Raw genomic sequence first — 15,788 nt, forward strand, 5'->3', positions numbered from 1 at the left:
TTTTAATTTCTATATTTTTGTTTGAGATTAAAAGGAATTTAGAATGGTTAATTTTTAAATTTTTTTCTTGGCATGAATAAGTCCCAGATGCTTTGACACATAGTTTTATTTTCCCATTATTGTTATTTACGTAAACTTACATCTTTGTTTATAAAACAGCTTAAAAATAAAAAAAAATAAATAAAACAGCTTAATATTTTTTTTTCCTTTAACAAGAAGGATTGTTGCAAAATTGACTTTCATTTTTCCTTTGGTGCAGATAGAATTAGGATTTTTTTGCCCCTACTTTGAATATTTAAAAAAAAAAAAAAAACAAACTACTTTTTTCATTATATGTACCAATCCAAGTTCCCACTCCCTCCCCTCCTCCCATTCCCTCCACATACCCCCTACTGGACCCCCATCCATTCCTCAGAGAGGGTAAGAGATTTTGCTTTGGGAAAGGTCCAAGGCCCTTCCTACTATAGCAAGGCTGAGCAAGGTATCCATCCAAAGAGAATAGTACAAGCTGTAGGGATAAATCCTGGTGCCACTGCCAGTGGCCCCACACACAGTCTGTCCCAGCCATACAACTGTCACCCACATTCAGAGGGACTAGTTTGGTCCTATGCTTGCTCCTTCCCAGTCTGGTGGAGTTCGTGAGCTTCCATCAGCTCAGGTAGACTGTTTAAGTGGGTGTCCCCATCATGGTCTTGACCTCTTTGCGCATATTCTCATTCCTCCCACTCTTCAACTGGATTTTAGGAGCTCAGTCCAGTGCTCCGATGTGGGTCTCTGCCTCTGTTTCTATCAGTTGCTGAATGAAGATATTTAAATATTAAATAGTGATATTTAAGTTATTCATCAGTATGACTACAGGTCAAGTCAAGATGTGGCCCTCTCTCCTCTATTGCTTAGGGTCTTAGCCGGGGTCATCCTTGTGGATTCCTGGGCATTTCTCTAGAGCCAGGTTTCTTGCTAATCTGATAATGGCTCCCTCAATCAAGATATCTCTTTCCTTGCACTCATCTCTGTTCTTTCTCCTTCTCAACTATCCCATTCCCTCATGTTCTCCTTACCCCTACCCTTCTCGCCTCCTTTTACTTTCCACCCTCCCTTCTTCCCTGACCCCCGTGCTCTTAAATTTGTCAGGCAGTCTTGTCTGTTTCGACTTTCCAGGAGGATCTATATATGCTTTTCTTAGGGTTTACCTTATTACTTAGCTTCCCTAGAATCATGAACTATAGGCTCAGTATTTTTTTGTTTATAGCTAGTACCCACTCATGAGTGAGTATATACTATATTCATATTTTTGGGTCTGGGTTATCCCATTCAGGATAGTGTTTTCTAATTCTATCCATTTGCATGCAAAATTCAAGATTTTGCATGAGTAGTACTGAGTAGTACTCTAATGTGTAAATGTGCCACATTTTCTTTATCAGTTGAGGGGCATCTAGGTTGTTTCCAGGTTCTGGCTATTACCCCATTTCTGATTGTGTTTTGAGTCACTGTCAACTGAAATTTGCATGATTTAATAGTCATGTACTATAAGTCTTGGTTTTAAAAACAAATGTAATTATATATTCTAAGTTGTAATAAATTGTGATTATTTTATTTTCTAGTTTGAAATGCTTACTGGCACTTTGCCGTTTCAAGGTAAAGATAGAAATGAGACCATGAATATGATACTGAAGTAAGTAGAAACACTATTTTATTTGTGGAAATATTCTTGCCTCTATTATTAAAATCTTAATGTGGTTTTCAACAGACTTAAACTATTTTTGTCTTTTTCTCTCATTCTAACATATTGGGGACTCATTAAAATTTTTAAAATTCACTTTGAGATTTATTGACTTACTACTGTGTCTAGATTTAAGTGAAATTTTCTGCAATGTTTTTCAGAGCAAAACTTGGAATGCCTCAATTTCTTAGTGCTGAAGCACAAAGTCTTTTGAGGATGTTATTCAAAAGGAATCCAGCAAATAGATTGGGTATTATTAATCTTCTTTAACCTTGATAACAATGTACTACATATAATAGCCAAGAAACTGTATCTTTATGTTTTAGTTTAAGTTCATTTATGATTACTGTATATTTACATTTGAATTGTGGACTTTTAGTAGTTTATATCAAATAAAAATTTTGTTTATGATTAATCAGCAAAATTAATAGACATGAAATAGTCTAGTTAACAGAAATCATGTACATCATATGAGCTGCCTTTCAAAAAAAATGCAGTTTACTTTGTATTGATAATCCTTTTAAATGTTTGATGATGACTACTTTGCCTCTCCTAGTATACTTCAAAGTTATATTGCCTTTTCCTAGATCCTAATGTGATCCTATTATCTATGTCCTTGTGTTAAAAAGTACAGTGCTGTTTTCACCTTTGTAGACTTTAACATAGCGTATGACTATGAGACATGAATTGTGAAGGGCAATTACTTAGTTTAATATTATATTAAACAGAAATTGTATTTATTAGGAGGCGTTATAGTACCTAGTATTTCATTGTTGACTTATACAATTCACTATATGCATCGGTTTTCTTTCTTATTAATAGTAGATAAAGGACAAGTTAATACAATACCAGACAAGAAATCATAGATACTTTACTCTAAGCATCCTAGGAAAAATATACAGTCATGGGTTTTTCTAATAATATAGAAGCTAAGTAGCAAGATTAAAAGATTATGGCATTAAAATTATTTCCATATTACAGGATCAGAAGGAGTTGAAGAAGTCAAAAGACATGCTTTTTTTGCATCTATTGACTGGAATGTAAGTTGAATATAAGTTTGTTATTAAATAATTTATATTGAAATGAGTAAGATTCTTTTGAATCTAGTAATATAGAGATTTGGCAGATACGCATAACCCATGTATTTTATATTAAGTCTGATATTTTTGTTTATAGTTATCACGTAGCATGGCAATACCTTGAAGTGGTAGAGGTCCTGATATAGTAATTTCTGTTTTGTCATTTGTTGTAACTGTTGTAATATGATCAATATTTATACTTCCACTCTAGATGAGGAGAGGATGAGATAGGGAAAAATGAGTGAGGCTATGACAGATCCTAATATAGGTAATAATAATAAACCCAGATATTCTTTAATTTCACATTGTTCATTGTTCTGCATTAGAACAAGCTAAATCAAGAAAAAACACTGTACTATAGATACTTATGCTTATGGATGACATGAAAGAAAAACATTGAGGAATTATGCTAAATTATTCATATTTTAATTTATATGCCCAGACTGATAGTCTTGTCTTAGAAAAACTCACTCTTCTAGTTCCTTGAAATATAGTAATTCTTTGATTTTTAAGTATAGAAATTACAGGTATTATTTTTGTTACTTGTCTCTGTCATTAGTTTCAAATTTTCCAAATTCTTGGTTTTCCCCCTTCATTCCATTATTTGTTCAAGTGTAAGATGATTGAAAACTTTGTATTTACAAAGTTTCCAATATTCATTTTGTTAGTGATTCCTGTTTTAATTTGCTATTATGAAAGGATACTTGATGTGATTTACGTGCTTCCAAATTCATTAAGAATTATTTTATGACCTGTTATATGGTCTAACTGGACTATGTTCAGTGGATTTACGAGAGGCTAGTGGGTGGAATTTTTGGTAGATATGTTTAGTCCATTTGGTATAGGGAACATTTTAACATGGTTGTGTTTTTATTGGTTGATTGAAGTGATAAACTTCCTGGTTTTTGTTCCAGGTGAACATTGGTCTCTCTTTAGATCATTATTATTCATTCATTTGTTTAATATTTGGTACCATGTACATTTAAATATATCAGTTTCTTTTGCTGACCTGACCTCTTTCTCATAAAGACCTTGTTTGCTTTTAGTACTTATGACCTCAGCTCTATTTTGTCTGCTGTACAATCATTGACACTTTGGTTTAAATTCAGTTGATCTGGACTGTTTTACTCCATCACTTCACTTTCACTCTATAATGGTGAAATGGATTTGTTGTAAACAGCATGTAGTTTTCTTTCCGCCCTTTCTCCTTGAATGCGTCTTTGTTTTGTAATACTAAAACAAGACGATATGATCACTAGCTTCATTTCCTTGTCTCAGTTGAAGCTGGTTTAGTAAGTGAATGGTTGTTCCATTTGTTGTTTTTGGACACAGATTGTCAGAGCATCTTGTTCAGCTGCAATCCTGTTTACCCATGTGTGTTTTTAAAACATACACAGTTTAGCAACTTAGAATATTAAGAAGAATGTATTTAATCTTATATGGAAACAAACTATTTTAGATGAAATAATCATGAAAATAATCTGACTGGTTTTTTTTCCATTTTTTTATTGAGAAACGGAGGAAAAAAAAAACAAGTTTCCACCTCCTCCCAGCCTCCCATTTCCCTCCCCCTCCTCCCAACCTTCTCCCCCTCCCCCCACCCCTCTCCCCCTCCCCCCACTCCTCTCCCTCTCCCTCTCTTGTCGAAAGAGCAGTCAGGGTTCCCTGCCCTGTGGTAAGTCTCTGAGCATGGCGAAAAATGAGGGCTGATGAGAAGCCAAGGACAATGGCACAGGGTTTTGAACCTACGTAATGTGCTGGCTTGGTGGGAGCCTAGCCAGTTTGGATGTTCACCTTCCTAGAAATGGACGGAGAGGGGAGGACCTGACTGTTTTTTTTAATATATATTTTTACTTAAAAATGTCCACCTCCTCCCATTTCCTTCCCCCTCCCCCATCCCCATACTCCCCATCCTCTTCCCCTCCCTCTCCAGTCCAAAGAGCAGTCAGGGTTCCCTGCCCTGTGGAAAGTCCAAGGTCCACCCCCTCCATCAGTTCTAGGAAGGGGAGCATCCAAACAGACTAGGTTCCCACAAAGCCAGTACAAGCAGTAGGATCAAAACCCAGTGCCATTGTCCTTGGCTTCTCATCAGCCCTCATTGTCCGACACATTCAGAGAGTCTGGTTTGATCATATGCTCCATCAGTCCCAGTCCAGCTGGCTTTGGTGAGCTGTGTGCATATATATAAAAGGAAGTGAATGAATTTGAAAATAAAACCTATGAAATTATCTTGTATTTACTATATCTTATTCATACAACTCAAAGATAATTTCATAACCATATTTTTAGTGTGTCTGTTTTAGCTATAACTTGTCCACTTATGCTATCAACATTCAACATTCAAAATGTTGTGAATATTAGAGTATTTGAATTTTCGATGTTGTATTAGGAATGCCCAACATGTGTTAATGATATTTTAAAATGTTAAATGTTTTTTTTCATTACTGCATTGCCTCTAGAAACTATATAAAAGAGAAGTTCAGCCTCCTTTCCGACCTGCTTCTGGAAAACCAGATGATACTTTTTGTTTTGATCCTGAATTTACTGCCAAAACACCTAAAGGTAATACATACTTATTTATAGCAAAGGCTTTTGTTCTAGTAATTATTACATAAATTAACTGTTTCAGTAAAAAAAAAAAAAGAACATCTTCGTACAAAACTAGTTTGGTGTTTGTGTAAATGTAGATTTTATATACCATATTGCTACAATCTGTAATTGGGAAATATTTATCAGTGAAATGTAAAGAAGGGTAAAATGCAGAATTTTTTTCTTTTTTTTTCTTTGTAAATTCCTTCTTAGCTTCCCAGGGTAATAATTTTCTAAATATGGTATGAAGTAAAACATGAGATGTGCGCTGGATCAGTTTAGAATCTGATCTAATTTACTTTTAGTGATTTCTGTTTCATGTGCTCGTTCAAGAAATATTGAATCCCTACTATGTGGTTTTTGGTAGTAAGGATGAAGCCATTAATAAAGATTATTGACCATATAAAATATGTCAGTCTAAAACAAGTAGAGAGGAAGTATGAGTCATATTTCTTGTGTGTTAGACTGTGATATTTAATGTTTCTTTTCCTTTTTAAAAAAAATAAATTTGCTGATCCTGTAGTCATAAAGTTCTATATAATTTTAGTAAAATATAACTGTTTAAATGTTAGATTCTCCTGGTTTGCCAGCCAGTGCAAATGCTCATCAGCTCTTCAAAGGATTCAGCTTTGTTGCAACTTCTATTGCAGAAGAATATAAAATCACTCCTGTTACAAGTGCAAATGTATTACCAGTCGTCCAGGTAAATTCTTTACGATCATCACTATGTTTAGTTTCAGGTTAAGTATTTTTTTCACTTCTTAATAATGGATGTTTAATAGTTATTGAAAGATCATAGTTAATGACTTCATTTTCTCAATGTAATTCAGTTAAAAGTGTTTCTGTATGTTTGGGGAAAGTACAGATAGTAATTACCTTTAATATTTTTATATGTCCATTTTGGCAAGAAAATGTTGGAGTGATTTTTAAACTAGTCAATTCATCGCATTGCTTGGGATTTTAGAAAGCATACAATATAGAGTGACTTCAGAATTTATATATACAATTTTTAAATATTGGTAAAATTTCTAGAATTTTTTTAACTTTTAAGATATGTTAAGATTGTTTGGGACAAAAATTAAGAAAATGTGCAATTCATTTTCATTAGTATTTAATTTGTTTTAACAAAACAGATGAATGGAAATGCTGCTCAATTTAGTGAAGTCTATGAATTGAAAGAGGATATTGGTGTTGGTTCTTACTCTGTTTGCAAGCGATGCATACATTCAGGTTCCAACATGGAATTTGCAGTAAAGGTATTGTTTCTGAGCCTAATTTATTGTTTGATTTACATAGTTTGTATTACAGATTAGCTCATACAATATTACTGGTACATTGAGGGAAAATCAGATGATGAGAAAAAGTTTGTGATTTAATATTTTCATTTTTAATTTCTTTGAAAAGTTTCATTTTGGAGAAATGGCATTATTTACTTACTTTTTGTTTTCTGACTAATCTGTAGCATACTATGTTAAGATTGAGCAACTATAGAACGTACATAATATTATTTATTAGTGTCTTAGTTAAAGGCGGTATACTTGATCTAGCTCAGTTTTTATATTACATTTCTATTCTATGGAATTTTTAAATGTTGAAACAATTAGAAAATGATGTTCTTGATTTCCTAAGTATTTTTGAATAACAGAACCCAATTGAAGGTTGGCGTGGTGGCAGTTGGGAGTACAGGAATTGTCATACGTTCAAGGCCAGACTGGGCTATATAATGAGTTCTAGCACACCTTAGGCCACATAGCACAATACATCTCAAAACAATAACAATAAAATTCTAGATAGACAGACAGATAGATAAGATTGAGGAGTGGGTGGGTGGGTGGATGGATGGATGGATGGATGGATGGATGGATGGATGGATGGATGGCTGGATAGATAGAAAAATATTTCTTTCTGCATGATAAAGAAAATCATTTAACTGTTTTTAAGATTTTCTGTGGTCTGTTTCTTAGATCATTGATAAAAATAAACGAGATCCTTCTGAAGAAATTGACATTCTTATGCGTTATGGACAACATCCCAACATTATCACTTTAAAGGATGTAAGTATTTTAAAATCTAAGTTTCAACTAAGTTAAGAAAGTTATGAACTAGAACTTTATAGCTGTGATTCTTTAAATGCCAAATTTCAAATTGCTGCTTTTATTCTCCAGTGATTCTAAACATGTATTCTCTTTTTAAAGATTTTAGTAAAGAACTATGATTGTTGGCAAAAGAATATCCTAATAATCCATTTATATTCTAAATAGTTAACTCAGTAATGTTGCAACTAGAAATACTTTTCTCATCCCTATAAATGTAAAGGAAATTTATTCTGGAAAACTTACTTTCTTGATTATAGAGTAATTGTCTGTAAAATTATGGATCTTTTCTTGAATGAAATAGTATTAGTCTACAGTTTTTTAAAAAAAAAACCTGTAACACACATATTGATGTATCTCTGAATAATGACTTTTATATTATAATTTAAACTCATTTTTGTGAATATACTAAACTATTAAACATCATCTTGATCAGTTTGTTTTAGATAATATAATAGTTTTATTTATCATATTTAAATAGTAGTTTGTATGTGCATGTATGTTTAAATGTATGTGTATGCAAATATATAAACATATTAAGTAGAAATATATCTCAAATATATATACTCATCTGTATTATATATAAACATACGAAGTAGAAATTTTTATTTCTTATCTATTTCTTTTAATGCACTATTTGAATCCAACATTGTTTCTAGCCATACTAGTCAAAGAACTAATAGGTGCTATGTCTATTATCACAAAAATGATTACTTTTGAAGAAGTATTTGTAATATAATTAAAATAGCATGTACATGTTATTTAAGAAGCATGGATTTCTACTCTTGTTTATGTGTTTTGTTGAAATCTCTAACCTTCAACTTCAAAAACTTCATATTTGATATGATCTTCCAGAACTACACAGGAGATGATTTTTCCACTTCATTCTTCAATACAACCTTACTATATCAAAAAGAAAGAAATGCTGTATGTGCTTTGATTCTAAAGTTGTCCTGACAAAACAAAGTAAATATAACTTTAAAAATTTGGAGTAATGATTACAAATAATAAAACCTTAAAACACATTCTTTTTTAGGTCTTTGATGATGGGAGATATGTTTACCTTGTTACGGATTTGATGAAAGGAGGAGAACTACTGGATCGTATTCTCAAAAAAAAGTGTTTCTCAGAACAGGAAGCTAGTGATGTGCTGTATGTAATAACAAAGACAGTTGAATATCTTCATTGTCAAGGAGTAAGTTATAGTTGAATTCTTCCTTCAATTCTGGGACCTATATTGTATTTCTTGTATATTTTTATACACAATATACTAATAAAATTCAGTGTTATAGTGAAGCTTATAGAAAGTGGTTTGAAATATGTCTGTCTGTCTATCTACACACACACACACACACACACACACACACACACATACACAGGGCTTGATAATTGATAGGACAAGGTTAGAGGTGTGTGTGTGTGTGTGCGCGCATGCATGTGTATTATCAAGCCTAATCAAACTTTATAGTGTGAGTCATCAAAGAAATATCCAAATGGGTTTTAGTGGCTCGCCACTATAAGTTCAGCACATGGATGGCTGAGGCAAAAAAAAAAAAAAAAATAATTAAAATTTGAGGCCATCCTGAACTAAATAATGAGTTCCATCAAACCTAGACATCTAAAAGCTAACTAGAAAAATATTTACAGGCATATAAAGTATTATTGGAGTTAGTCTATAACTATTATATTCTAGCACCAAAACGACTCTCTGTTGACTCTGACCAAATGCCCTAAATATGACAATAAGCTTTTATTCTAAACATTGAACTATCAATATGTTAAATCTTTTGGAGAAGACTTGTATATTTCTTTTTGTCATTTCATATATATGTAAGGTAGATGTGTTAAAATAAAAAAATGAAATTAAAATGCAAACTGCTTTTTAGAATTCATATAGTAGAAATTGTATGTAGCCCCACTTATAAATAATAAAAAATTTTATATGTGACCTAAGAAGACTTCAGTAGTTGGAAATAAATTGTGCAGCACTAAAGGAACACAATAATTTTAGTATGATTTAATCCGTCCAATTTCTTTGCAAGAATTTTAAAGGATAACAATTTTAGTAAGGCATGATAAACCAGAATTTTAAAAATACAATATGATAAACATCTGCTGTTTAGTTTTTTATAAATCTTGTTTATAGAACACCTAAATAGCAGATATTTTGAATATTTATATATGATAGATATTGTAAGCAAAGGGCTTTTAAGATTTAAACACTAAGTGAGATTTTGCCCTTGTCACTAAAAAGCATACATTGTTGTACATTGCTAAATGAAGGATATGAACTTATCAGACCTAGTATACCAAACAAGAGATTTTCAGTTTAAACTCAGCCAAAAATTATACTTAAAACAAAATAATAACCACTGGAGAATAGTAACAGAATATAAATATCTTCATAACTTTATATCTCCATATGATACAATATGTATGAATCCTAAAACTAGATTGAATGAATTGTAGAAGAAAAAAAATCATCACATTCAGAATTTAAACTTTTGCCAATTATTTGAGCCTTCTTCATTTTTTCTACTGAGTTTGCATTTTTTCTTGCGAATTTCATACGTTGTAAGTATGTTTTATTTTGTTGAGAATCTTTATAACCACTTAATTCTACAGATTCTAACTTGGTTCTTCTGAGAATCAGACCTAGATTATTTTTTTTTCTTGTGGCTATGTTCTACTTGTCTTGTTTATGTAAATCAGATGGTTTGTAATTGTATCCTATGGTGATATAAAGTTATGAAAATATTTATATTTTGTTACTCTCCTCCAGTGGTTATTATTTTGCTTTAAGTATAATGTTGGCTGAGTTTGAATTGAAATCTCTTGTTTAGTGTACTAGCTTTGATGTCTTCATATCCTTTGCTTTCATATAAAATCTTAATTTTATGTGTCAGTGCTGGTTCTTTGCTGTATAGTTGTCTCAGCTTTGTTTTTATGTTCTTCTGCTGTCTCTTTTCTGCTCTTCTCAAACAGAAGTATTTATTTTTTTCCAAATGAAGGTGTATAATAGAGACTGCTCTTAGTTCTTAGTGTAATAGCCACAGATATGGGAACCTACCCACAACTCTGGTTCATCCTTCAGCCAAATGTGTTACTCAACACTGTTTCTTTACTTTTCTAAATTCTCTTGAGTCTGAAGGCTCTTAACTTGTGTACTATATCAAGAGTTAATAGTCGAAGTGGATGTGGGGCACTGGGTGAAACTTTAGACTATTATATCTAAAAGTAGAACCAATTGAAGATAGAAATACTGGCAGATAGTGTAATGTCTACCTCGCAGAATACTTTTCTCGTTATTTTTGATGCCATAGGTTGGGAATAAAATGGGAAATTTTTTTTCTATAAACATATTAAATGTTTTAACAAAAAATTAGTTATACAATTATAATGCTGTTTTCTTTTATATTCAAGGTTGTTCATCGTGATCTTAAGCCCAGTAATATTTTGTACATGGATGAATCAGCCAATGCAGATTCAATTAAGATCTGTGATTTTGGGTTTGCAAAACAGCTTCGAGGAGAAAATGGACTTCTGTTAACTCCGTGCTACACTGCAAACTTTGTAGCACCTGAGGTATTCTTTAGGTTTTACTGTTTCCTGTTGATTGTCTTGCTTAAATTAAGTCTATATGATGGCAAATATCTTGGTGAACACAGGAAAAAGCAGATGCCATTTTTTATAACAACAAAGCTCTTTTAAAATTTGAATTATAATTTATAATATAAAGTCAGGTAATTACTAGCATCTAAATCAAACATATATCTTCTAATCAGAGTAGTCTGTTCTTTTAGGCTATATACTAATATAGAACTTGTATGATTTTTAAAGAGGGTTTTACTATATAGCTATTACTCACTAAAGCTGCAACACACAGCAAAGTCTTCCTTTGTCTCCTGATGGCTGGGATCACAGATGTGTGTCAATATGCCTTGCTAAGAATCATACATTTTAGGACTAAGATACATCTTTAGATTCACTTTTGATTTGTTTTTAAATAGAAACATTGTTTTTGCCTGTTAAATCATCTGTTGTTCCTTGGGAACGAAGAGTTAAGAGAAGATGAGGCTGGAAAGTTCAGGACTACAGATTGTACTTTAGGAGCTCTCTGATATTAGTACATCCTGAAGCAGTAAGACAAGATTGGTGAAGTCAATCAGGGATTGCACTGGCTACATAAATTTCTTTATAACATGTGTTTATAAGTCAGGAATTGTTTTTAACATGTTGTAGATGTTGATCATCAATGGCAGTTGTTATATACTAATCCAAATATCTAAAACTCATTTTGAAAAAAAATGATTTTGCCAAATCAGAAAAGTATGATCAGATAATCTGAAAGTGAATTCTTATCTCATATATATTTTATATTTATATCAAATAATTGATCATTTTAAGCAGCTAATGTATGTTGTATGTAAATATATTTTAAGTTAGATGTTATGAAAATATTTTCTGAAAATGAAAATATATAAAAGTAACTATCGATGAACTACTCTTTTAATTTTTATGAATTTCGCTTTAGATGCGATTGGGGTATAGATACAATTTTGCTTTTATAAGCTCTTGATGATATGATTTGGTTTGTAGCAAATTAGGAATGTGTGAGTGATTTATTCTGTACTTTAATGACACTTATAATGAATATACCATTTTTACTCAATTATACTGGGTAGAAGCTATGCTTTTCAGAAATAAATCTGGGGTACATATTCCCAAAGAGGTTATTTTATTTGGACTGCCCTCATGTGTATGAGATACTACCTTGTACATAAAAAAAGTATTTCTAGGCTTTCTTTTTAATAGGTTAGGAAACCAGAATATTTGAAATGTGGTATCTTCTGCTAAATATAATCTATATAGTCACCATAAATTTTCTAAATAGTTATCTTTAATGCAAATAATAATATATTAACTACTTATTTTAATGGGAAAATTTTTAATCTTGGCTTAATTTTGTATAATTTTTCTCTTTGTTTTTTTTTTATAGAAACTTACTAGAAAAAGTTTAGGAATGAATGTGTCCCAAAAGAGCACCAAAATAATTAAAATAAATTAGCACACAGTATATGCATGTTTAGATTAATTGTTAGATAAACATTTTAGGATTAATGGTTAGGCCATCATTTTAATGAATATATGTACACAGTACAATACAGTACACTGCTGCTTTTTTATCCTAGCAGACTTCCACTGCAATAAGACACTTTGTTTATTGTAATAGTGAGAATTTTTCAGGTGGGCATGTGGAGAGCACTTCTCCACAACTGGCATTTATTTGAACTATCCTTGGCTCGCACTTGTGTGTTTGGAGTGCTTTGAAATATTTTATCAAGTGCTGAAGACCCTGCCGAAAGTTAGTAATTATTTCTAAGTTCCTAGAAATGAAATACATTAGTCTTTAAATTTTCAGATTCTGTCAAAATATGCTATCAATCTACATACAAGATAGTCATTTTAAAATGGAATCATAAAGCTTGAAGTAACCATGCAAATATTTTAAGAAATAATAGAATTTATGGGGCTGTGCTTTCATAATTTAATCACATTACATAAGAGTCCTGATTTTCTAAGAAAAATCACTGGTTATTGCATTTTTATTTTATTTTATTTTTTAGGTTTTTCAAGACAGGGTTTCTCTGTAGCTTTGGAGCCTATCCTGGCACTAGCTCTTTAGACCAAGCTGGCCTTGAACTCACAGAGATCCGCCTGTCACTGCCTTCCCAGTGCTGGGATTAAAGGCGTGTGCCACCACCACCTGGCCTTGTTATTGCAATTTTAACATAGCATTAAAAAATAATGTTCACTAAGTTTTTGGATATGTTTTGCTTCAGTCATCCTTTATGTGCATTTCTTTATTCTAATCTCTCTAAAATTATCCTCAGTTATTTACTTTTATACAAGAAAATCCAAGAATATTATATTACCTGACTGATAATAAATGTGTAATTAAGTCTTAGAATGGTCTTGAATCTATTTAACTTAAAATAAATTTGAAGAATGATATATTCACAGCTTCTGATAATATAATATTGAAATTACCTTATTTTTTATGGATTGTGCTGCCATATGTTTTTTGTCAAATATTTATTAAACAGTGCAAAAGAAATTAGAATTTCTATATGTTACTTTTTGGAGACTTGCAAATCCAAATGGTAGAGAGGGTTATAGAATTAACTATTTTAATTGTCCCAAATTTATCTTGATGCAAGTGAAAAGATACAAAATTACAGGCTGAATACTATCCTCATTCATTAATTCTACCACCATGCCTTGTTTCTCTTTTGGCTTCATATAGTCATTATTGTATGACATTGAAGACTAATTATGGAACAAAATATTTTCCTTTTATACCCACACAGAATGTGACTAAGTTTATAGGAAGTAAAAAACGAGATTTGTGTGATAAACTATAATATTATAACACTTACTGCACAGTTCCACTGTTCTCATACCTTAGAAAAATTATACAGATATTGGGCCTTTTCTTAACCCTCAGGCTTCTGGATTTAAGCAGTTTTCCTGCCTTAGCCTCCCAAGTATCTAGGACTATAGGTGCATGTCACTGTTGCTGCTATAGTAGGCAGCAGGAATATGGGAGAGTGAAGCCCTAAAATGAGATAGACTAAAGTTTCATGCAATAGCTAATTTTATTCAAAGCATCAGACTCTTTATATTCTCAGAATTAAACAAGGTCAAATGAGCAAAGGTTGCACGCGTTTAGGCTTTTGACAGTCACAAGGTTTTACCTCTGTTTGGAAACATCAGTCTAAATAGTAATGGATGATAAGTTATGGGTAATCTAAAGCAAACACACTTCTATTTACTATACCTGGGAGGGGGCAAATGAGGTGTCTGTTATAGAGAAACAGAGGTTACAAGACTTTGGCCTTGTTGTCTTGGCATTATTTCTCAAGCTTTCAGAATCTCATGCAAACCACCATTTCAGGTAACTCTGTGAAGGCGCATAAAATACAAATATGAGTAGGGCAAACTAGGTAAACATGGGATGTCTAGAACTTTAAGAGGTGTTAAGAAATGAGAACATACAAGAATAAAAACACTGTGATGTAGCTTTAGGTTGCATTCATTAGAGCTTCTATAGTCCAGTCTTCCATAGCATTTCAGTTTTAAATATGTGTCCTTTATTTGTTCTAAAAAAATGTCTCATATACCCAACACTGGCCTAGAGCTACCTGATTGTAAGCATTACAAGCATGCATCACCATGCATAACCATGTGTGCTCTTATTTATAAATGTATTTATAGGAATTATAAATATATTTTAAGCAAGTTACATATTGTTTATATCTGATAATTGTGAAAGTCATAACTATAATATTTTAGCCTTTTCTAGATGAAAAGTCCACACTGATGGTTATGTAACCTTCAGTGTTAATGAATTAATAATCTTTCTGTTTTATTTCTTATGCTTTAGCAGTGTGCTTAATTTCTTAATTTAAAAAATGATGCCCTCATTTTATCTTTTTTTAATCAAAAAATGACATTGATATGTTTATTCTGTGTGTTTGTGCACATGAGGAGAATGTGTATGCCATGGTGTATATGTGGAAGTCAGAGGAGTCAGGACCAGGCTCAGGCCACCATTGCTAACTGTGCCATCTCACTGTCTCCTCATCCCTTTAGTTTTTCCACAAATGCTCTTGAGCTTCTTAGAACTTACATTAATTTACAGTAAAAACATTTTTGGTATTTGTTAATAATGTCCCTCAAACAAAATTATTTGTACAAATTATTATATAAATACTAATAAAGCTATTAGGAATTTATCAGAAATATCCTGCTGTTTTCACGATACCATCTTTGTGTCTCAAACTATCTCATAACACAAGTTTTCCTATTATCTTGTTTTATCTTTTTTATTACAGATTTATACCCACATTACATAGATATAAATCATTATTGGAATTTGTTGTTGTATAATGTGTAGTCCTTTTTTTTAACTTTTTTTATTGAGAAAAGGAGAAAAAAAAACAAGTTTCCACCTCCTCCCACCTTCCCATTTCCCTCCCCCTCCTCCCACACTTCTCCCCCTCCTCCCACCCTTAGCCCCCTCCCCCCACTCCTCTCCCCCTCCCTCTCCAGTCCAAAGAGCAGTCAGGGTTCCCTGCCCTGTGGGAAGTCCTAGGTCCTCCCCCCTCCGTCCATTTCTAGGAAGGTGAACATCCAAACTGGCTAGGCTCCCACAAAGCAAGCACATTAGGTAGGATCAAAACCCCATGCTATTGTCCTTGGCTTCTCATCAGCCCTCATTGTTCACCATGTTCAGAGAGTCCA

At 32.3% G+C, this 15,788-nt stretch overlaps 1 protein-coding gene across 2 annotated transcripts in view; it reads left to right on the plus strand.

Moving 5' to 3' along the window:
* LOC121443433 (ribosomal protein S6 kinase alpha-6) overlaps positions 1-15,788 on the plus strand; it is a 183,749-nt gene that overhangs the window by 131,608 nt on the left and 36,353 nt on the right. For both annotated transcript variants that reach the window (XM_041645190.1, XM_041645191.1), the window contains 9 exons: positions 1,602-1,672; positions 1,882-1,970; positions 2,702-2,760; positions 5,259-5,361; positions 5,961-6,091; positions 6,522-6,644; positions 7,353-7,442; positions 8,518-8,676; positions 10,905-11,066. In XM_041645190.1, coding sequence (XP_041501124.1) covers positions 1,602-1,672; positions 1,882-1,970; positions 2,702-2,760; positions 5,259-5,361; positions 5,961-6,091; positions 6,522-6,644; positions 7,353-7,442; positions 8,518-8,676; positions 10,905-11,066 — 987 coding nt within the window. The remainder of the gene's footprint in view (positions 1-1,601; positions 1,673-1,881; positions 1,971-2,701; positions 2,761-5,258; positions 5,362-5,960; positions 6,092-6,521; positions 6,645-7,352; positions 7,443-8,517; positions 8,677-10,904; positions 11,067-15,788) is intronic.

The sequence above is a fragment of the Microtus oregoni genome, unplaced genomic scaffold (genome assembly GCF_018167655.1).
Source record: "Microtus oregoni isolate MIOR12 unplaced genomic scaffold, Mior012 000107F_000, whole genome shotgun sequence".
NCBI lineage: Eukaryota > Metazoa > Chordata > Mammalia > Rodentia > Cricetidae > Microtus > Microtus oregoni.